General features: G+C 49.3%; 1 protein-coding gene across 1 annotated transcript; it reads right to left on the minus strand.

Moving 5' to 3' along the window:
- Positions 1-8,639: 8,639 nt before the first annotated feature.
- On the minus strand, positions 8,640-11,202 carry FOXD3 (forkhead box D3). Its single transcript, XM_054484458.1, has one exon. The coding sequence runs from the start codon at positions 10,707-10,709 to the stop codon at positions 9,273-9,275; it is 1,437 nt and encodes a 478-aa protein (XP_054340433.1). The 5' UTR covers positions 10,710-11,202; the 3' UTR covers positions 8,640-9,272.
- Positions 11,203-22,463: the final 11,261 nt, after the last annotated feature.

Consider the following 22,463-nt stretch of genomic DNA (forward strand, 5'->3'; position numbering starts at 1 on the left):
CTTTTTAAATGATGTTTGGTTTAATGGGAGTAAGCTAAACAGATATGTAATATGTCTCCACTAGATAATAATAATCTGCAGTTTGGAGTTTCAAGTGACTTAACCAAAGTCACCATCCAGCAAACCCAAACCGGCTGACTTCTATCCCATCCTCCTGGAATTACACAACATCACATCCTCCCATTAACAAGATAGTATGACTGAGGTGGTCTTTACTAGCAAAAGTAGGTACTGAGTTAATCAGATCCGACCTAGGCAGATAGTGACTTCTCCTAGTGAAATATTAGTGTAGATCTAGAAAAATGTTAAAATTAGTCCACCCAGACTGGATCTCAGCAAAGAGACATAACGCATATGTCCTTGTTCTTGTGAAAATGCTATCATATCTTTAATGACTATTGTCAAGACCTCTCATCCACAAGACTGAAAAATACCCTGAAAGTGAAAAAGTGATTTACCAAGCAACACTACAGAGTAAATTGTTTCACATTTGTTAAGTTGTGAGAACGCAAAAATGATGCCTAGCTCAAACAGATGGAAGGGACAGTGGTCTCAATGACTTCATTTTTAAATATGAAACATGGCAACTATTTGGTATATGATATCAGAGTAAAAATTAAGGTAGCCTCATGAAAATATGACCACTATGTAAAAGCAAAACTGTATAGTACTAATAGCCCCCATATTTGAGCACTCCAAATGCGTGATAGTAAATCTTCATATTCTGATCCCCATTTTGTAGGTAAGAAAACTGAAATTCAGAGAGGCTGAGTAACTTTAATCAAGATCACATAGTTAGGAAATGGCAGAGCCAGGATTTGACCCTAAGATTATCAATTCCAAAGCCTATGCTCCTTCTAGAATATCATTTTGTGTCCCAAATAAGAAGTAAGGGAATCAGTTTGAAAAATACAATATAGATATCTCTCACATCATAAGTGTTTAGCTCTCACAACTAATAATATGCTTCTCAAACTTCATCTCATTTAGTGTAAGAATATTTTATTTTAAAGTAACAAAAAAAGTGACCCATTAAGTATGTATTTTGAATATACTGTACTAGAATACCAGTTCTCAAAGTTGAGCACGGATTCCTGCTCACAGTCTCCTGTAAGGCTTCTTCAAATTATTCACTGTACCTCATAGGTGGTGGTAGCAGAGAATAATTCAATCCCTTACCCTGAACTGTAGTATATAGTATCAGTATTAGAGTAAATAAGTTCTCAAACTGCTGGAGGTTTGAATGACAGATATCTTAAATCAAGATAAAAGTAAAATCAAGGTTAAAAAAACTCTAAATTTTAAAAACAGTTACTCAAAAAACTAAAATTGTGAAATGATAGTTATTATACTATAATTCCTTTCCTTCTCTCAGCTAAATTTTCACTAGTAATCTTTACTGTATGTGGGCTTCTAAATTCAATGTCAGGACTGGGACTAGCAATTAGTCTTGTCTTTTAATCCAATCTATTAACTCTTGCACTTGAATCCCTCTAGCAACAAAAGCAACTTTATCATAAAGTCGTAATTCCTGATATATGTGGAAAATGATGCTGTCGAAGTACCATCAATAAAGCAGATGTTTCACAGTGGTTGTGATTAATTTGTGCTGATCTTCATACTACCTTGCTCTTGTAACCAACATTTACATTTGCAAGCTGGTAGAATTTGAGAGAAGGTTTACCAGTATAATCTGTAACAATGGCAAAGAAGGAAGCTAACAGAGCTATATAAAGACTAAATCAAATGGGAACCACACAAACTGCGATATAAATTTGCCAAAAAATGCATTAGATGGGTAACGCAAAAGAACACATTATCTTGATTCCAACTGGAAGGCAATGGCCAAATATCTGGGATTTTCCTTCTTTCTGCTTCTCTAATTAAACAGTGGAATCTACATGAATATTTTCCAGAGAAGACATCTAAGTTCCTAGTTTTATATGATGAGTGGTTTAGATGACTAACATAGGTAAGACATAACTTTCATGCCAAGGAATACAGCAATGAAAGATGAATTAAATGATTCAACTTTTTAAAAAATACTTTTTATTTTAGCTTATAAAAACAAAATGGTAAAAAGAAAAAAAAAAAAAGCTTTTTATCTGGTTAAAAAAACCAAGAACACAAAACTCTTACAACAATTCCACAAGAGTTTTACCACCAGTGTAGTCTGAACCCAAGGCTCTCAGAGTGGGTCTCAAAACAAGGCCTGTGGACCACCCTGGATTGTGTGTAATGAATACAGAATCCAGAGGCTTTCTCAAAACTTTAGCTTTTGCTCAGTTCCCCCCCACCCATAGTAGTTTTAATGTAGGAGCTAAAGCACAGTGAATTCTTTGTGTTTCTAGATAAAGAAACCCAACACATGGAAATACGACCATCTTTCATATGAAAATCTGAGCAAATGACTCTCAAATCCACTATCCTTTACTAAGGAAATAAAGGGGTTCTAGAAAAGAAAGACCCTTGAACAAATAACGATGCCCTTAAGTGGAATGGATTGTTTTGTGAGGTAGTGGTTCCTCTTCCTCTTCCACTGGAAAAATATAAACAGATGCTAGCTGAAAACCGAGGTGTTCTGAAGAGGTTTCTACATTAGGGTGGGAGGTGGAACCAGCTACTGGTATTTTAGGCTGGGAGAAGTTTTCAACTAATTTCACAATGACTGCGAAAACATGCCAGAAAAATACATAGTTGACGGGTCTTACGGTTTTTAGACCTCTAATAAAGACTTAAAATTCATTCACTTAAAAAAATTAAGTGTTTATAAAAAGCATTCATTATAAAGAAGGAAAGAAAAGAAATGGGAAGAAAACAGTCCCCCAAACTCTTGAGAAAGACTTGATTTGATAAGTTAACAGCCTTCAAGATCCCCTATCCCCGCTCCCGTGGTGCGAAGCTGTTATTCATCAGACAAATAATTTAGATCGTCCCCTTTGTGCTCAGCAATGTTAGGCGGTCAGGAACTCACCAGGAACTCAGAGGGCAACACTAATGACAATGGCTCATTAATTGGCACGGTGAGCTTCAAGAAGGAGCAACTGATCTGGGCAGGGAGGCTCAGGAAGGCTTCGCGGAGGAGACGCTGCATCCCAGGGGTACCTCGAGAGCAAACAGAACATTTGGAGTTTAGGATTGTTCTGGGGCTGACAAGAGAGCTCCCTGTGAACCTAGGCACGCGCCCCTTGCAGAAAGGGGTAACAGGGGCTTTTTTGGAGAAAATTGAGTCTTGCTTACCATCTGTTGAGAGGAAAGTGGGAGGGATGGAGGGAGGAAAAGAATCAAAGCTCTCCCCTTCAATAAGACGTGCACCACAGCTCCGGTCCCTGGACCCCGGGAAGGAGCATGGCAAACGCGGAGTCCGCAGAGGCGGGAGCGGCAGGGCCGGGGATGGCAGAGAGTGTGCTTCTCGCTGCCGGTTCGCGGCCTGGGGTGGGGGGCACTCCAGTCCATCCCCCAGCCCGGCAGGGTCACAGGGGTCCTCACGCTAGGGCTGTGGCTTAATTAGACCGTGGTAAACTTGCCCCTATTTCCCCCAGAGATCCCAGGCTGGGTCCTCTCGGCCTCCCAGGTTCACTCTGAGCGGATTTATTTTCTGTCGCGAGCCTCCCGTGAGCCGGCAACTGAGTAGCCGCGGGACGGGGACGGGAGCAGAGGCCCCACCGCGCGCCCCGCTGCACGCCCAGCTCCGCGGCGGGTGCCTTTCACACGTGGGTTTCCTTCGTAATTAATTCGTACTCTCTTCTCCCTTCCCTCCCTCCAGGCAGGGGCAGCTGGTCTCCCGCAGGCCGAGCCCTCGAGGTTGGCACGGGGGTGATCTCGGCGTGGGCAGGGGGTTGGGGGCGCCCTTGGGGACCGATCCCCGACACGACAGCACTGTGGTTGGGCCGCTGGGCGAGGGGAGCTTCGGGCCTGCAGTTGCCGCCTTCTTTCTTCCCTCCCACATCACGAGGCAAGAAGGAAATGGGGCCGTCGGTCCCCGCAGAACCGCCCATCGCTGGGCTAGAGGCGCCCAGGCAGCGGGGAGCCCCAGGGTCCAGGTCCACAGCCTTCCCGGAGCTGAGTTCCACCGGCCCGGCGCGTCTGTGTCTGTCTTTCCCTTCTCGCAACCCTCCCCAATCTTCCTTGCCCCAGAGTCTGCTGTTTTTGTTTCCTCAAGTGGCGCCTTCTTGCTGGGTAGAGCATACTTTTTCCTCCTCCGAGCACTTCCATAGCTCGCACTTGGGCTGCTGAGTGACCCTGGGTAAGTCCCAGAACCTTCTGGGTGGGCCTGTGTGAAAAGAGGGCCAGGGTGACCCCGGAGGCCACTTCTAATGCCGATATTCTAGGACTGTTTTTCTGAAGACGGGTTCGGAATTCAGCACCAGAGGACTCAGGCAAGAGAGTGAAGGTGTCCCTCTTCTTCCCCACCTCGCCCCTGATGGGATGGAGCTGTGTGCAAAAGCACAGATGATCTGGAGAAGAGCCTTAGGTAGCAGTTTTATGTTAAAATGGGGGAAGGGACCAATTTAATTCTGCATTTAGGAAAATTCTAATATATGACAGCACTTCGGGAAATAAAAATGAGGTAGTTATGCTTTCTTACAGACACCCTGGCTGGTTTTACATTTCTTTTCAAATTTTGTTTTGTATACCCCAGGGAGCAAAGAATGGCTTGTATATTCCTTAGAGGGCAAGGGGAGGGGGAGTGGCGAAGAGAGAAGTTGGCTCTGGGTGTAACTCTGCCAACTGTTGGAGGGCAGCAAGGGGAGGGTGGTCTTTTAAGTGAGTTTGGGATCTGGTTACCTTTAATTCGCCTCCCAGGCCGCATCTTGCACTAATGGGCTTCTGTCAGCGGTGGACTCAGATTTCCCCACTTGCCTCGGATAGTGGAAGCATAGGGGCAAACAGCAGAGTAGGCCGCTCTGCCAGAGAGAAGAGAGATGTATGCCCTGCCCCTGGAGCTGGGGGCACAGGCCGAAGGATGTGTGGGCACTGAGAGCTTCTCCGCAGGCATAGTGAAAGGCCTACAGACCAAGAGGAAGCTCCACCTTTTAAAAGCCGCTTCTGGGGTGGGAGTTTCCTAGGATGGGTTCTGCAACCCCTCTTAGAAAAATCCACCTTTCATACCTAAAATCAAATGGTTCAAAACCAAGCCAATGTATTTGGCCGTGTACCAGTGCTTAGAACAGAGTTGTTTCTTCGTGTAGAGGCCATTAAAAAACACACTGTACATGCCGCCAGCACTTTACAGTTTATTAGACATTTTTCACTGACACCAACTCACCTAATTCTGCAAGCCCAGGTGACAGGCAGACTCATTCTCACTGTAGGGTCGAGGAAATGCAGACATTGAAAGAAACCAAGCAGCTTGTCCAAAGTCACAGTTAGGAAATGCCTAATCCCTGTCGGAACGCCTTCTGCAAGGCCTTTCTCATCCCGCCTCTTCCTGTCGCCTCCTCCCTTGAAACAGACGGCTCCCCACAAGGCTCAGCCTAGCACTTTCAGAATGCCCTTCCAACCTCCTCCCTTCACTACTTTATTCTGCAGCTTGCACCACCGGGGACACAGGTGGAGTCGGGGGACACAAGGCTCTGGAACCCACTTTCTTTCAGATCACATACCCCTCAGGACAGTTTCTCAAGAGACTCACGTTAAAAATACCCACCTCTCACACACACATATCAGCCTTTCATGTTCTCACTACCAAGACTCACCCTATAAACCATGTGAAATAAATAACCTCAAATATAACTCTTAATTGCTTCCAAGTCAATGTTTCCTCATCACTAAATTTTATTGCCTCCCTATCTTTAGGACAAACTCCCCTCGGGACTCTGTTCCTCCCAGGACACAGGCGGGGGAAAGGAGGAAAGCAGCTTCTCGAGATTCGACCTAGGCGTCCGGGGCCTGAGGATAAGCAAGGATGTCAGTAGGCTCAGAGCCTGGGAAGGAAGGAGAGGCCTCCGGGGCTGGGGCTGGACCGTTCCAGACAAACCGCGAAGTTTTCCGTCTGCTCGTCGCCCCCTACAGGCCACATCTGCCATCGCATCGACAGCCCTCAACAGCCGGCACATGTTTTGCTCTACTCTTCGTTCGCCTTTCCCTGGACATCCAGATCCACCCTCCCGAGGGACTAGATACGGGCGGTCCCAACTCAGAACTTGGTCCTGAGAACGCTCTAGGGGCCACAGGCCTCAGGGCTGGATTGATTTTTCTAGGAATGAGTGCTAGAGAAAGTAGAAACATCTAAATGCGTGTGTAGCCGAAAGCTAAAATCTTCCCCATAAAAATCAACCCGCTTCCTCCTTTTATTTCAAATAAAACTGCCTCCCCTTCCTTTAGTTTTTTTTTCTTAAGTGGAATAAAAAGTGGATATCAGTAGTGTTCACTTTAAATCTCAACGAGAGAGCTGTTTCCAGTGCCGTTTGTCTCAGGTGCCTGCGTTCCATAACATCAAACAAGGGTTTCAGGCTTCCCCCAGCCCCACCACTAAGTGCTTGCGATCATTGTCTATAATATTTGCATTTCCCCTTTTGTGCTAAATCTTCGAGGTTTAAAAAGCTTAAACCAAAAAGAGCTTTTGAGGGTGCGACGGCCGGGCCCATCTTCCTGACATCTGCCAGGACTTTCAATAACCCCTGGCAGGTTTAGGGTCTGGGTCCGAGAGTTTCCTGCCTTCCACGACATAAAGGAAGGGGACCATCTCTAGGCCGTCGTTCAAGGGTAAGAATTGGCTGGAAGGAAAGTTGCCGGCAGGTCTCTCCCCTTCACCCCGCCGCCTAATGAATGTAGCGCTGGAAAAAGCCCTGCGAGTCTCCGGCGGTGGCTTGTGGCTGAGTGTCACGCTGCTGGCGCAGGCTCGGCCGGTATTGCTGCTATGCGCGGAAATATGAGCGAGTAATTTTATAAGTAACAAAGGATCAGGGATGGAATGAAGCCCCTGTTATCCAATGTCATTTAGAAGCCTTGGATCAGCAGCTTCTTGAGGCTAAAAGTGAATTCAAGAAGCCCTGCCTTTCCCTTTTCCCAGGGGGTGTCAGCTAAATTTAGAAATAACGTCTCTATGTGTTTGCACAAATCATGTACCATTTGCTGTTTGTGTAAAAACCGATTAGCCAGACACAACTGTGAAACAACTTGTTACTTTTATAGCTGCAACACACAAACAAAATTAGATCCGTTTAGTTTTCCTTGTAAAAGGAGATTAGAAGGGACCCGCCCGGAGACCGTGAGGTCCATAATCTCCTCTTGGTGAAGGTTACCATTGCTCCTCTCTCGGCGGTGGTTATCAGGTTCTTGTTTATCAAGTTAAACTATCTCACCCCCGGCAGCTTGTTTTATTTTAGGACCCTGATCCCGAAGGAATGTTTACTCAGGACACAATAATGTTTACCATTTACCAGGAAAACAGATTCAGTATTTGCAAGGAAGTGTCTTTCAAAGCGACCCCCAGCCCACGTCGACAGCGGAGAAATGAGGCTGGGATCCGCGACGGGGAGGCATCTCCACCGCCAGGGCGGCAAAGTGGACGACAACACCGGGGACTGGCCGGGTTTAACCAAAAGGACGCGCGCAGGGCCGAGCCGACAGCACTGCTATTCGCTCCAGTTTTTAAAAGCGATTTCGCACAAGTAGTTGTAACAGCTAAATTAATTACAAAATAATTAGAATTGATGCCTTTTGAGGATATGCTGATGGTGGTGAGAACCAGCCTTCCACATCAAGATGTTTCATTTCTACCTTCATACTTTCTTTTAAAAGGTTTTTAACAGCTGAAATGCAAATTAAAAATAATCTACAAGGACCTTCCCCATTCCTGCCCTATGATCTCGCATTTCACACTAACCTAGCCTAAGGTAAAGAAAAAAAAGGGGAGAGAGATGATGTTCAGCTGTTTTTAAAAGGATATTAAGGCCATCATTCCTTGGCCTTCAGAAAGGCTTCAGGTTGGAGGGAGAGGAAGCATCTATAGGACCCCTTCAGAAATCCAATTATGTTGTGGATTGATTATTGCCATATAAATGAGATATCTTATTTGAAAATACTATGAAAACAAAACTATATATTATCCATCAGATGAATATAAATAAAATCCCACTGCAAAATGTAAAGTGCCTTAACATAAATTTTAAAACCAGCTGGGTCTATTTACCACTTCCACTTAAGGAATGAAAAGAAATAATTTCAAAAATCTAAGATTTAAATGTTAAAAAGAGGGATGTTTGGAATTTACTTACTTTTCAAAGGATAATTGAAATGACCAAGAACTCTCTCATTTGGGAAGTTTTCATTGTGGAAGATACAAGTGTAGTCATTTTTTAAAAAAATTTAACTGCTGTTGTTTCGGTTTCTTTTTTTTAATGACAGCTTACTTTATCTACAGAAATGTCTGGTCATTTAGATTTAATGGGTTGATATGAATGATATCACTCACATCCTGATTTTATGTGAAAACTAAAAGAAAAATAGTAACAATTTAAATTAGGCATACTGTTTCCTTTCTCCAATTAAAATTTTCTTACACTCAAATTATGAATTTACAAAGTTTGAAAAGGTCATTACTTGAAATTCCTTGATTTTCTGGAGAGGAGAAAAGGCAAATACCATTTAAAAATCTTGCCATTTACTTCAGACAACTAAATGAAACACTAGGCTGGGCATTTTAAAAATTTATTTACAAAGTTGTGTACAACACGATGGAATAACATTTAGAATACCATATATATTCATTCATATATAAACAGACTTTTATAATAGAATGACACTTTTTGCCTTTTTGAAAATTTTTTATATTTAAAATCTCCCAACGTCTCTATACATTCTTTTCTCAGATAAAACTTCGGAGAGTGAACCTTCAAAAAAAACGAAAGTTCAGAGCTCTAAATCTACAGAATTTGTTTTTTCTTAAAAAAATAAAAACCCCAAAAGGAAAGTCAATAATTTTTTTACAAATATATACAAAGAATTTCCCTCCCATCCCCACGGTACTAAGAGCAGGCGCCGTCGGGGTGCATTTTTGGAAAATTCGGTTTTCGGTTTTACCTGTATGGGAAGCTATCCCCGGCGGACGCGCGGTGAGTTTGCTCGACCAGCTTAGGTGTGCGCGAGGGGGTGGAGGACGCGGAAGGTAGGCGTTGGGGGCTCAGGGGAAAGGAAATGGGGGAGAGGCAGAGTCCAGGATTGGGCAGCGGGACCGGGACCGGGCTCGGGACGGGGCGCGCAGCCTGGAGGTGCAGCTGCTGCTCGAGGCCGCCGCCGGGCCCTGGGTCCCGGCCATTGGCGCGTCCCTATTGCGCCGGCCATTTGGCTTGAGCGGCGGCGGCAGCAGCGGCGGCGGCCGAGGCAGCGGGCTGCAGAAACTGTCCGGAGAGTGGCACGCTCAGAATGGGCGCGATGGTGGCAGTCGTCCGGCTCAGCGACAGCGGTTGGTGCGTGGCCATGAGCGCTGCCGACTGCACGGTCCCGGGTGGCCGCAGAAACGACTGGGCCGTGCTGCCGCCCCCGGAACCCCCAGTGCCGCCGGCGACCCCAGCGCCCGCCGCCGAGCCCCCGGGAGCCGCGGGGCCCCCACCTATGATGTTCTCGATGCTGAACGACGGCCGCGCGCTTGGCTCGGACTTGATGAGCGAGGCGGTGGTGCCCGCGGCGCCCGCTGTGCCCGCAGCGGCCGCGGCGGCGCCCAGGCTATTGAGCTGCAGCTGCAGGCCCGGGCCGAGCTGTGAGCCGAAGGCGGCCGCTTTGCGGCCCAGCTCGCCCGAGGGCAGCAGCGGCACGGCGGGAGGCAACACCGGCGCCACCGGCGGCAGCGCGTACGGGTACTGGAGCGCCGCCGCAGCCGCCGCGGCCGCCGCCGCTGCCGGGTGCGAATAGGCACCGGCCGCCGCCGCAGGGTGCAGGCCGTAGGGGCGGCCGTAGGGTCCCGCGGCGCCGGCCGCCGCCGCCAGGCTGTAGGCGCCGAAGCTCTGCATCATGAGCGCCGTCTGCTCGCGCAGGTGCTCCTGCTGGTGGCGCTTGAAGCGTTTCCGGCGCCGCAGGAAGCTGCCGTTGTCGAACATGTCCTCGGACTGCGGGTCCAGGGTCCAGTAGTTGCCCTTGCCGGGGTTGCCCGGCTCGCGGGGGATCTTGACGAAGCAGTCGTTGAGTGAGAGGTTGTGGCGGATGCTGTTCTGCCAGGCGGGGAACTTCTCCCGGTAGTAGGGGAAGCGGTTGCTGATGAACTCGCAGATGCCGCTCAGGGTCAGCTTCTTCTGCGGGCTCTGCAGAATGGCCATGGTGATGAGCGCGATGTACGAGTAGGGCGGCTTCACTAGGCTGTTCTTGGGCTTGCTCGGGGCCAGGCCTCCCGCCGAACCGCTGCCCGCCCCAGGCCCGCCGCCGCTCGCGCCGCCCTCCTCGCCGCCAACACCGCTCTTGCAGCCGTCCGCCTCCGGCGCGCCCACGTCGCCCTCCGGTCCGGCCCCGGCTCCGGCCGCCTCCTTGGGCAATGCCAGGGGCTGCTGGTGGGGCGTCTGAGGCTGTCCGTGATGGGGTGCCGCCGGGGGCACCTCGTCCGCCTCGTCCAGGCGCAGCTCCGGCGGCCCCGCAGGGCTATCGCAACCCGCGTCGCTGTCCTTCTCCTCTAGCCCGTCGTCGCCCTCGCCCACTACATCAATGTCCACGTCCTCGGCCGTCAGCACCGTCTGGCCGGACATGTCGCTGGCGCTGCCGCCGCCGGAGAGGGTCATCCCTCCTCGGGATTGGTAGCGGCGGCGGGGAGGGGGCAGCGGGCGATGGGGGTGATCGGGGGCTGCCGCGGAGCTCAGGGGAAGAGGGTTTGAGTGCCCCCGAAAGATGGGGGGCAGGGAGAGGGGAGGGGGCCGCAGGTGGCTTGGGGCCCGCTGGGCTCAGCTCACACTCGGCGGCCCCGCATCGTGCGGCGCGGGCTCTGCCGTCCGCCCCCAGCGGCCGCGCTCCGCGAACTCCCGCCGTCCCTGGCGCTCGGTACTAGGCGCTCGCTACCGCTCCCGGCCCCGGCGGTTCTCCACGCCGTGCCCCCTCACTTAGCCCGCCTTCCTCGGCCTCTGGCCCTGGCGTGGGGTGCAGGAGCGGTCCAGGCGGGCGCGGGACGCCGGGCGCCGAGCAGCTCGGGAGGGCGCGAGCAGGGACAGTAGCGGGGGGGGCAGGGGGCTGGGTGTCAGGGACGCCGAAGCCCCGGTAGTCGAAAGTCCCGTTTTAAGGACTGGCCTGATAGATTACTTTCTACTTAAAGATCCAGCGGGAGGCGGAGCCACGTGACCGTGCGTGACGTCAGGGCCGCGGCCGAGCCGGCCAAACTCAAGTTGGTTCAGGGAATTGTCAACAAAGGGACGAGAGACGCGCAACTCCGCTCCGCACTGTGCGCCAGCATCCCCGGGGCCCCGAGGGCGCTCAGGCCCGCCCGGAGACCCCCCGCCCAGGCTGGAGCCGGGCCCTGGGGCCCAGGGAGCGGGTGGGTGTGAGTGTGGGTGGCTGTGAGCGAGTCAGGGCGTGGGCCCGGGAGCGTCCGCGGGACTGTGCGACGGTCGCTGCCCTGCCTTCCCCGCCCCCTCTCCCTTCAGCCCTTCTCTCCCCCTCTTTGCCACACTCCTTAGACAGGGACTGGGCTCCCATACCGTCTTTTAAAAGAGGTTCCCATACCGTCTTTTAAAAAGCAAAACTTAGTCTCTGTTTTGCTTTTAGTTTCACTGTTTTTAGCTTTAAAGAGTAAGAGCAGCGCACCCGGCTCCCTCCTGCTAATTAGACTTCAGATTCCCCTCTGGCCTCAGTGCTCATTCCGGGGAAGACACCTGCTGAGATGTCTTTTTCCCCCTCCCCCAACCAAACCACTCAGGTCCTGCCTGCTCTTTCCCGGCTTGATGCGGGCGTGTTTTCCTGTATGTATTTTTTCGTGCGGCCACAAACAGCATCAGCTGGGGTTCCCGAAGGTCAGAAAATGGCCATTGATTAATCTATTAGAATAGTTGCCGAGAGAAATAAAAAGGACGTAAAATAACAGGGAACCTATAAATAAAGAAGCCATAACTGGCTACTTGGAGTTGTTAAACGACTTAGCATATGAAAAAATCGGAAATGAGGCGCTGGGGAAGGAGCTGGGATTGGCAGCGGCCTGGGTAAGTCGAGTGGATCCGGGAAGAGGCCTGGTGCCTCCAGGTTAGACGCAGCGCCCAGGGGCGGCTGAAGAAACGTGAGGGGTGCGGGCGGTGACTTCCTGGGCGGCGGGCATGGCCTTGGGGGAACCTGGGCAGACTTGGGCATGCCAGCGTGCTGGGCTCTCCGTTGCTGCCAACTAACGTGGATTTTCTCCTCTTAAGGTGTGGACAAATCCTCCAAGATTTAACTTCCAAGGAAACCGGCGGCGGAGCGGGTGGAGGAGGCGAGGATGTGTGGCCAGTGCACGCGGAGTGCAAGGCAAGTCAGTGATAGTAGGAAAAACTGTGGGGATTTCACTGGGACTGGAGGGGAAGGCACCGCAAACCGACCCCCAAGTGTGTGGCTGGGGTGCGTGGACCTCACACCTCCAAGGAAAGTCAGTGCTCTTGACCCGGTGAATCAGCGATGCGCCTTCTCTTTCCTCCCGCATTTAGGCCGCCTAGTTGGGAGCCGCAAGAGCCTGCCTGGTGTGGCAGGCACACGGAACCCAATCCCTGTCTGTCTGCTGCGGCCTGGGAGGGGAGCGCCGGCCTCACCAGAGGAAGGAGCACGAGGGGAGGAGTTCCGAGAGGAAATAATTAGTGAAATATTTGCGGAAGATGCTGGGATGTGGATTTAATTCCGGATGGACAGTGGTGCTTCTGATTCCCTCAGTCTGTTTCCCTTGGCCTAGACACATCAAAAATAATTCAATAAAATAAAAATAAAAATTTAAAAACCTGGAAACTTGCTTCATTACAGGCATTGAGACACACAGATTGACTTTCATCCCCATTAGACAGTTTCCCCGGATATAACACTACTCATCTGGGGCTGGGAGCAGGGTGGGGGTTGGTGACTCTATCCTGAGACGCCCGCCAACCTCCACGGTTTTTCTTCATCTAAATGATCCCGAGGTTGCACCCAGCCCTAAAACGCATCTCAGAGTTTATTTCCGTAGCTCCACAGCTTTGTGGCCCGCAGGCTCCGAATCGTTTACAATGCCGTCTAGACAGCTTTCCGAGAAACCGACCCGAGCTGAGCTGGCTGGCCACCGCCCCTGACTGCAGAGGTCGTGTCTGCAACTACCTCAGCAACCAAAGGAGGGTCGGAAGGTCAAAAAAAAAAAAAAAAAAAAAAAAAAAAGCTGAAAAGCGGAAATTTACACATTCAGGAACCTTCTTTGCTCTGCTTGGGTTGCCCAGCCCTAGAGGCAGGGGCCCGGGGCGCAGCACTGGCCCTGCCGCGGCCTTGGTGGCTGGGCCCGCGTGGACGAGTAAGTGTGGATGCGCGCCGTAGGATGGTGGCTACAGGGCTCCCCTCACCGGTCTCGAAGTAGTCTCCAAATGAGCCTAATTTCGATTCCGCCGTCCGCCGACGCTAGCTCTCTGGACTCCCTCCACGCCGCTGGTCGCTGCCTCCTACCCTCCCTCTTCCACGGCCCAGCCTGATCCGTCCATTCCCCGGTGTCTCCTTGGAACCTCCCTGGGGAAGGGGGTGGAGGACGAACAACTCCCAGCTGCCGGTTCCATTTGTTGCGCTTTTTTCCTTCGACACAATAAAAGTCAAATTAATTGATTCATACCATTAATTACGGCGCGTAGCGTGAAAAGCAACGCTTCCCCTCGGTTAGAGATCTATTGTGCTAATCTCTTGTTCAATCAGTGTTACCATCTGATGCTGGGTCCGGCCCTTACAGAAACTTTTCGACTCGATTAGCTAAATGATGAGACGTGCACAACCTCCTGGCTGCGGCCCCGACGTCCCGCGCCCGCGCCGGCCTAATATCGATTTCCAGCGGAGGCAGAGGATTTTTCCGCGGCCGCTCTCGGCTCAGGAACCGGCCGCCGGCTTTCTCCCTCCAGGCGGACCATAGCGCCCGCACAACCTCCGGGGGCGGGAAGGAGGCGAAGCGGCGGCCGGGGAGGGCGACAGGAAGGTTCCTGCTGGCCTTGACTCAGGAGGCCGCCCCAGCGGAAGGGTCCGATCCCGACGTGGTGCAGGGTCCTGCCGGAGGCCAGCTAGATGCCGGGCTAAATAAATTGTTTGCCGCGTAGTTGCAGTTTGCAGCTAAAAGCTCACAAGTCGTCAGTTACCGCCAAGCTGTAGGACAGAGATGGAAGACGCGAGACAGATACAGAGAGAAAGTGAGACACATGTATTGGGGGGGGGGGGGAGAAAATGTGATAAAGGGAAGGGAAAGGGGTGTATGTGGATAAAACGTTTCTGAGTCTCAAAGGGTTATTGGAGAGGTAGAGGGAGAATGAGTAGACACACACACGCAATTATGAGTTTGAGCGACTCTTTGAGTCTCAACAAGCGAACTTCCCAGGAGAGATTTTAAAAGGAAGATGGCAGCCAGCTGCCTCACCTGCTCAAATGTTTGAAATGTTTCAACCAAAGGAGAATGGAATGAAACCCTTTCGGTACCTCTGGAGCGGGCAGAGTACGTGGTACCCCGCTGGGAAAGCCACCTGGACGCAGTGGGAATGGGGGGTGGGGGGAGTGGGGATCTAGGTTCTAGCAACAGGAGGCAAGAAGAATGGAGTCCGGATCGATAGGAAGGAAATTGAGACGTCTCCAGGGGAGGGGAGATTTAGTGTGTGCGTCCGGGGGGGATGGCAGGGGGAAGAAATGGATAGAAGAATTTATGATGGAGAAAGGGAAATTAATTACAGCTCATTTTGGGTTCTTAGGTGGTCAACACTGGAGGAGGGGCACGGCTAGAGTGCGCAAGGCGGGAATTGCCCACCTACCCCTCACCAGGCCCAAGTGAACCCATATGCCTCTTTTCTCCTCTTTTAATTCAGAGACAGTGCCAGTGGCTTGAATAAATCGTTGGCGCGAAGTGAGGTAGAATCATCATGCCCACGCGCGGGTGCACTTTTTTCTTACAATCCGGGGAGTTGGGACCAGGTTCCGCGGAGTGAAGGGCGCGTCCCCTACCAAGAGCAGTTACTCTTTGTCCAAGAGGGAGCAAAACGTGGGTGGGGCTATTAGAAAAATTCCCTTCCTTTCTCCCCAACACCCCCGCGCCCGCAACAATCAAAGTCTGCTGCTTCTTGACAATCTTCATAGATTTGTTAAACTATTACCGGCCTCTTTGTCTGGATGGCCGCCACCAAGGAAGGTGGGAAAGGGCAGAGGTGGTACCCAAGGCCCCAACCCACCCAGATTACTTCCATTTCCCAAAGCGGGGGATTTTCAACTCTCTTACCCACCACCACCCCTTTGTATACCTCTCTGGATCTTTTCGGGGTGGAAAAAAAGAGGCTATTTTAATGTTCTTGTTTGGATTTGCATCTCAAAACTTCATTTATTTTCAAGGTGTCTGCCACTCAGGGTCCACGCCAAGGCGTGCCTGTAAATGGCGAGAGACCAAAAGGAAAGGAGGAGAGAAAGAGGAAGAGAGAGAGGATGGTTTCGAATTTATTTATATTGGAAATGTATAAACATCCATTCTGTAAAAGGCAACACGTTTAATTAACGATGAGAGAGCAGTTAGGGGCAGAAAGCTAGTAAAATTGTGTGATAAATTTATGGCATTGTTAGCGTGCTTTTAATTATGGCTATTATGTTAATTATTTCACATTAGCATGGAGTTATCAGCAGCATGTCAGATTTAATCAAAACGAGCCTTTCTCTCGAAAATTGTTCTTTTCATCCACGAGGAGAAAGGTCCTGGACAGGATCGGGGCTTAAAAATGACTTGGCATTGAAAGCCGGAGTCTTTCCGACACCGTTTGGAGCGATGCGTTCAGGCCAGGCTGTCCGCTGGGTCCCTCCAGGCAGGCTACCGGCAGCTCGAGGAGGAGCCCAGGGCTGGGTTTTTAGGAATTCACCATTTTCACCCCCTTCGGAGCCGACACTTCATCATGCGAGATCATTCTGTCAAACAATATGATGCTGCTCATTTTTATCTGTCCCGCTTTACAAAATCCCCATTCAGCCGGCCGAGGAGCAACAAAAGCCTCTGAGCAGCTCCGCAGCCACTGGCGGCCACAGCCTCCCCTGCGCGCGAGAAAGAAAGGCGAGAGGGGTCGAGGAAAGCAGGCGGCGGGCGCGCGCCCCTCTCCGCCCGAGGGAACGCTGCCTGCCGGGGCCTGCGAGCCCAGGTGTCGGATCCTCGGGTGTGGCCCGGGCGGGACACGCCTCCCTCAGGCCCGCGCCCGCCCTCGGCCTCCCTGCAGGCGCTGGACGAAAGCCCCCAATCCCTCCCCGCGAGCGACTCGCCCACCCAGGCCACATCGATTCTTTAATCACCGCCGATCGATTTATTGGGAGCAAATAAACAGCCCGTTTTGGAAACATTTCAATTGCTGGCTTGATGGTTGGGGCGCTGACGCGGGAGGGCGGGCAGGGCCGTGGGGAGCGCGCGGGAAGGGACTTGTGGGAAGGCAGGGAGCGGAAAGGCCGAGCGCCACCCGCCCCGGGAGCCTCCAGAGCAGCGCGCGGGGCAGACCTCCGCGGGTCCCCCGGCGCTTCGGTCTCCGGAGACGCCCGGCCTCCTGGAGGGTTCGGCTTGTCCTCCTCTGGCGCCCGGCTCCCTCTGGCGGCCGGGCTGGCAGGACCTCAGCGCCCAGCCCTTCCGCCTTGTTACGTCCAGGCAAGTTGGCCCGGCTTTCGGATGGCTCTGGACAGTCCCCGTCCAGGCCAGCGACCCAGCACGAGTGGAGGCCCTGGGGCCCACAGAGCGCGGCCTCCCAGGCCTTCCAGCCCTGGCTGCGGACTCCGCAGCCTCCTCGCCCCTGGGCCGGACGCGGCCTTCCTGCCCAAGACCACTGGGGCCCCCGCCCCTCCCGGGACAGGGCTGTGGACAGGCCAGCTGCTGCCTTATTTTTAGCGCCATTCCATTCGCTCGGTTATATTTAACTCGACCCACTCCTCCGAGGAGGTCGCTTGGACATCGAATTCTCCACATCGCAGCTTGGGCCTGCCCGCCTTGCCTCAGGGGTAGTTCCTCAAAGGGCAGATTGGAAAACCCCTGCTTAAGAATCCTTGACATATCTGGAGCTTGGAGAGGACCGGACTGGGGGAGAGATCTGGTTCTAGGGGCAGTGGCCACCGCGCCTGCAGTGCACTGCGTGGGGATTCCGCCTTGTGTGGGGGAGGGGAGGAAGGGACAGGATCAGTCCTGTGGGAAGGATTCTCTGCGGGGGGTATTGTGTCCATTTCCTACTTCTGCATGACCCAGAGCACTAGGTGACCTGGAAGACCTCTCACGACCCTGCCCTTGGAAAAGTTTATCATTTAGTGTGCGTGCAGGAATCCCCTCTTCTCTACCCTCCAGTGCACCCAACGGGATATTTGATTTCAACGGTATGTTAGCTCCTTAGTTCCAGCCCAGTCTTCCCTTGGCAAAATCTTAAAAAGACCATGTCAAAGGCTCACTCACATCCTGGGGAAAGGACCCACTTGGATAACATACAGAAATACCATTGTGATACATGCTTTATTCACACAGAATGTCAGTTAGCAAACAATGCAGAAGTCATGTACTAAAGGTACACTAACAGATGTGACATGGATCGGGGATATTGAAACACATTTTTTTGTTTTTCTTTGAGACAGGGTCTCACTCTGTGTCTCAGGCTGGAGTACAGTGGTGCAATCGTAGATGGCTGCAGCCCTCGACCTCCTGGGCTCAAGTGATCCTCCTGCCTTAGCCTGTTGAGTAGCTGGGAGTACAGATGCACACCACCACACCCAGCTAATTTTTTATTTTTATTTTTTTTTTTGAGATGGGATCTCGCTCTGTTGCCCAGGCCAGTCTCAAGCTCTTGGCCTCAAACGATCCTCCCACCTCAGCCTCTCAAAGTGCTGGGATTAAAGGTGTGAACCATCCTGCCAGGCCAAAACACATTTTAAAAATTTAAATTCTTCTAACATTTCTAAAGAAACAAGTTTTCCTTGGGTCAAAGTTGCCTTTTTTAGTAACTCTCATTTTAATCAGAAATTTCTTGGATTTAAGTCATACCCACAGCTGAATTCAGGGGGAGAGGATATATAAGTATGCAATATATATTTATTTACTCATTTATTCCTTATTAGTAATTTATTGAACTGTTGTAGACCTGGAAAGTACTAGGAATGAAAAGAAGAATTAAACCCAAGGTTCTTCAAGGAAGAACCAGGCAGGAGAATCAGTGTTTGTCATGCAGATTGATAGGTGCCATGGCAAGGGAAAGAAACAGCACAGAGGAGGGCCTTTCTCACTGGGTAGGGATTGAGAAAGTGTGAAGCCTTCAATACGGAAGATGCTACTGACCAGCTAGCTCTGACTTTACAGATTTTCAGGGGAGATTGGGGAGAAGTAAGTTAGAACCTGGGATATTTTGGGAAAAGAAAGTACTAAGTTGGATGCCTAATGGTACTTCTGGACAGCCAGAAAGTACTTGGTCTCAAGGGACATGGACAATAGATGCATGATAAGGAAACAGAAAGGGATGGAAGAAGAGAGAAGGGAAATGTAAAAATTGAAATTTGCTTAGATATTTTGTCTAGGTATAGTACATTTAGACTACATGGAAGTATTTGTCTAACAAACACATGGAAGAAATTTAAAAGGGAACGTAGATAAACGAAAAGATCCTTTGAAAAGAAAATATTCAAAAGGCTAGTTGTTAGACCCAGCTATTTTTCTAACCTTATTGTATTCATCAAGGGCCAGGCACTGGAACCACAAAGGTGAGTAAGAAGATAGACTCCACCTTTAGAATGTTAATTCCAGGAGGGCAGGAATTTTTATCTGTTCACTGTTGTATCCCTAGCCTCCAGCCAAGTACTAGGGGTGTAGGGGTGAAGGTGTGCTCAATAAATATTGCTTGAATAACCAGATTAATAAGACACATTCTCACTCTAATGGGGGACTTATTCAGGGAAGTCCATAGCTAAAATGTAGTGTGATGAGTTATAAATACGTGATAGAATGTTACAGGAGCGCAAAAGAAACATAACTAACTCTGCCTGGGAAAGAGAGTAGGTGGGTAGGAAGGTTTCCCTAAGAAATAATACTTGAATGGCCGGGCGCGGTGGCTCACGCTTGTAATCCCAGCACTTTGGGAGGCCGAGGCGGGCGGATCACGAGGTCAGGAGATCGAGACCACGGTGAAACCCCGTCTCTAATGAAAACACAAAAAATTAGCCGGGCGTGGTGGCCGGCGCTTGTAGTCCCAACTACTCGGAGAGGCTGAGGCAGGAGAATGGCGTGAACCTGGGAGGCGGAGCTTGCAGTGAGCAGAGATCGCGCCAATGCACTCCAGCCTGGGCAACAGAGCGAGACTCCGTCTAAAAAAAAAAAAAAAAAAAAAAAGGAAATAATACTTGAGCTGTTGTGAATGATAAGCAACAGTTAGGTAGAGAAAAAGAGGAACAGAGTTCTGGGAAAAGAAAGAGAACACAGCACGAGTAAAGACACAGATTTATGCAAGACACGAGGAGCAGCATGTGGTTTGGTATAACCGAAATGAGATAAGGGAATGGCCAGAGTAAAATAATAAAGACTCTTGAATACTGGGCTGAAGAGCCCAAAGTTATTAAGAAGCCAGTAAATGTCTTTAACTGATTGGCATGATTGAAATAAAATTTTGGAACTATTCTTTGCGGGAATGTGAAGGATAAACTGAGGGGGTAAAAGACTGGAGATAGCAAGGAGGCTATTTCGTTATCTTAGTAAGAGATGAGGAAGGTATGATTTAAATTATTGGCAGTGAGACTGGAGAAGAGGAGATGATGATGACTTTGAGAGGACTGAAGAAGTAAAATGGATGGAACTAAGTGTCTGATTGCTAAGGTAGAAAGAGTTCACAGTAACTCCCAGATATGAAATTTGCAAGTCTAGAAGAAATGGTGTTATCATTAATTGAGGAGAGTACAGATGGAGAAACACTCTCTAGTCCCTTGTTCCTCAGTCATAGACATGACTACTCAAATTATTTCCTTAAATGTCAGCTGGAGCATGCCAGTCACTCCTCTGATCAAAACCATTTAATGCACATTGAGCATGATGGCTCATGCCTGTAATTCCAGCACTATGGGAGGCTGAGGCAGGAGGATCGCTTTAGCCAGCATTTTGAGACCAATCTGGAAAACATAACAAGACCCTGTCTCTACAAAAAAGTAAAAAGTTAACTGGGCATGGTGGTGCATGCTCATGGTCCCAGCTACTTGGGAGGCTGAGGCAAGAGGCTTGATTGAGCCCAGGAGGTTGAGGCTGTAGTGATCTATGATCTATGATCCTGCCACTGCACTTTAGCCTGAGAGATAGAAACCTTGTCTCATACAAAACAAAACAAAAACAAAACTGTTTAATGCTAACTCATTGCTTGTAGAGGAAAACCCAAACCCTTTAGTAAGATACTTTAGGTGTGCCATAATCTGGCTCCACAATGCCTTCTAGTTTCCTTTGCACTACATACCCCTGACCTATGGGACTATAATGCATTCCCAGCATACACTGTGGCCTCCGTCCTTTACCAGTTATATGACCTTGAGTAAGTTCCTTAAACTCTCTGTGCCTCATATCCTTACCTGTAAAATGGAAATAATAGCATCTTCCTTATGGGTTTTTTGTAAGGATTAAGGACATCCAAATCACTTAGAATAGAGTTGGCACATAATTAAGGATCACTCAAAATTTTTTTTTAATTGATTGTAATGCTTTTTCCTTTTTTTATTTTTTATTTATTTTTATTTTTATTTTTTTTAATTAAGAGACATAGTCCCAGCCTTCTAGGAATTTTCAGTTTACTTGTGAAGAGTAAGAGAGGCAGACGTTGTAAGCGCTTGAAGGTAGAGACTGAGAGGCTTAGATTTTTTTTTTTTTTCCTGAAAGTGACTATTACAGAATTTTGAGCAGGGAAGTGATGTAACTGGATATGTGTTTTAGCAATATCACTGTATCATCAGTGTGGACAATGGGCTGAAAGGGGGAAGTTGAGTTTAGTTTTACACATACTGAATTTGAGGTGCTGGTGGAATTTCTAAGTAGAGATAATTAGTAGGAGGTAAGAATTTGGAGTGGTGCTGTCTAATGGAAATATAATGTGAGCCATGTATGTACTTTTAAATTTCTAATACCCACATTTTAAAAAGTAAACAGATGGGTACAAAATATATTTAGAAAGAATAAGACAGTATTTGACAGCACAACAGGGTGACTATAGTCAATAATAACTTAATTGTACATTTAGAAATAACTAAAAGAGGCTAGGTGCAGTGGCTCACGCCTGTAATCCCAGCACTTTGGGAAGCCAAGGCGGGGAGATCATCTGAGGTCAGGAGTTTGAGACCAGCCTGGCCAACATGGTGAAACCCCTTCTCTACTAAAAATACAAAAATTAGTCAGGTGTGGTGGTGCGTGTCTGTAGCCCCAGCTACTCAGGAGGCTGAGGCGGGAGAATCACCGGGACCCTGGAGGTGGAGGTTGCAGTGAACCAAGATCATGCCACTGCATGCCAGCCTAGGTGACAGAGCGAGACTCTGTCTCAAAACAAAACGAAACAAAACAAAAAAACAAAACTAAAAGAGTACTATTGGATTGTTTGTAACACAAAGGATAAATGCTTGAGGGGAAGGATACCCCATTTACCATGATGTGATTGTTGTGTATTGCATGCCTGTATCAAAGTGTCTCATATACCCCATAAATATATACAACTACTATGTACCCACAAAAGTTTTTTTAAAAAACTAAACAGAAACACATAAAGTTGATTTTTTCTAATGTTTTGCCATTAACCTAAGTAAAATTGATTTTAATGATACATTTTATTTAACCCAAAAATATTTATTTTTATTATACCTAAAAATATTAGTATTTCAGCATGTAATCAATATAAAACTTAAGATTTTTTCATTTTTTTCTTTTTTTTTTTTTGAGACAGAGTCTCGCTCTGTCTGTCACCCAGGCTGGAGTCCAGTGGCACGATCTCAGCTCACTGCAAGCTCTGCCTCCCAGGTTCACACCATTCTCCTGCCTCAGCCTCCCGAGTAGCTGGGACTACAGGCGCCTGCCACCACGCCCGGCTAATTTTTTTGGATTTTTAGTAGAGATGGGGTTTCACCTTGTAAGCCAGGATGGTCTCGATCTCCTGACCTCGTGATCTGCCCGCCTCGGCCTCCCAAAGTGCTGGGATTACAGGCGTGAGCCACTGTGCCCGGCCCTATTTTTTTTTTTTTTTCCTACTAAGTCTTTGAAATATGGTGTGTATCTCAATTTGAGCTATCCACATTTCAATTGTTTCATAATCACATGTAACTAATTGTTATCATATTGGACAGTTCAGATACAGACCTTAAGAGAGAGGTCAGGACTACAAATAAACATTTGG

Source organism: Pongo pygmaeus, chromosome 1 (assembly GCF_028885625.2).
Source record: "Pongo pygmaeus isolate AG05252 chromosome 1, NHGRI_mPonPyg2-v2.0_pri, whole genome shotgun sequence".
Classification (NCBI taxonomy): Eukaryota; Metazoa; Chordata; class Mammalia; order Primates; family Hominidae; genus Pongo; species Pongo pygmaeus.

What these genes read in the sequence shown, in the direction of transcription:
- FOXD3 (XM_054484458.1), bottom strand. Translation starts at nt 10,709, where the DNA reads ATGACCCTCTCCGGCGGCGGCAGCGCCAGCGACATGTCCGGCCAGACG.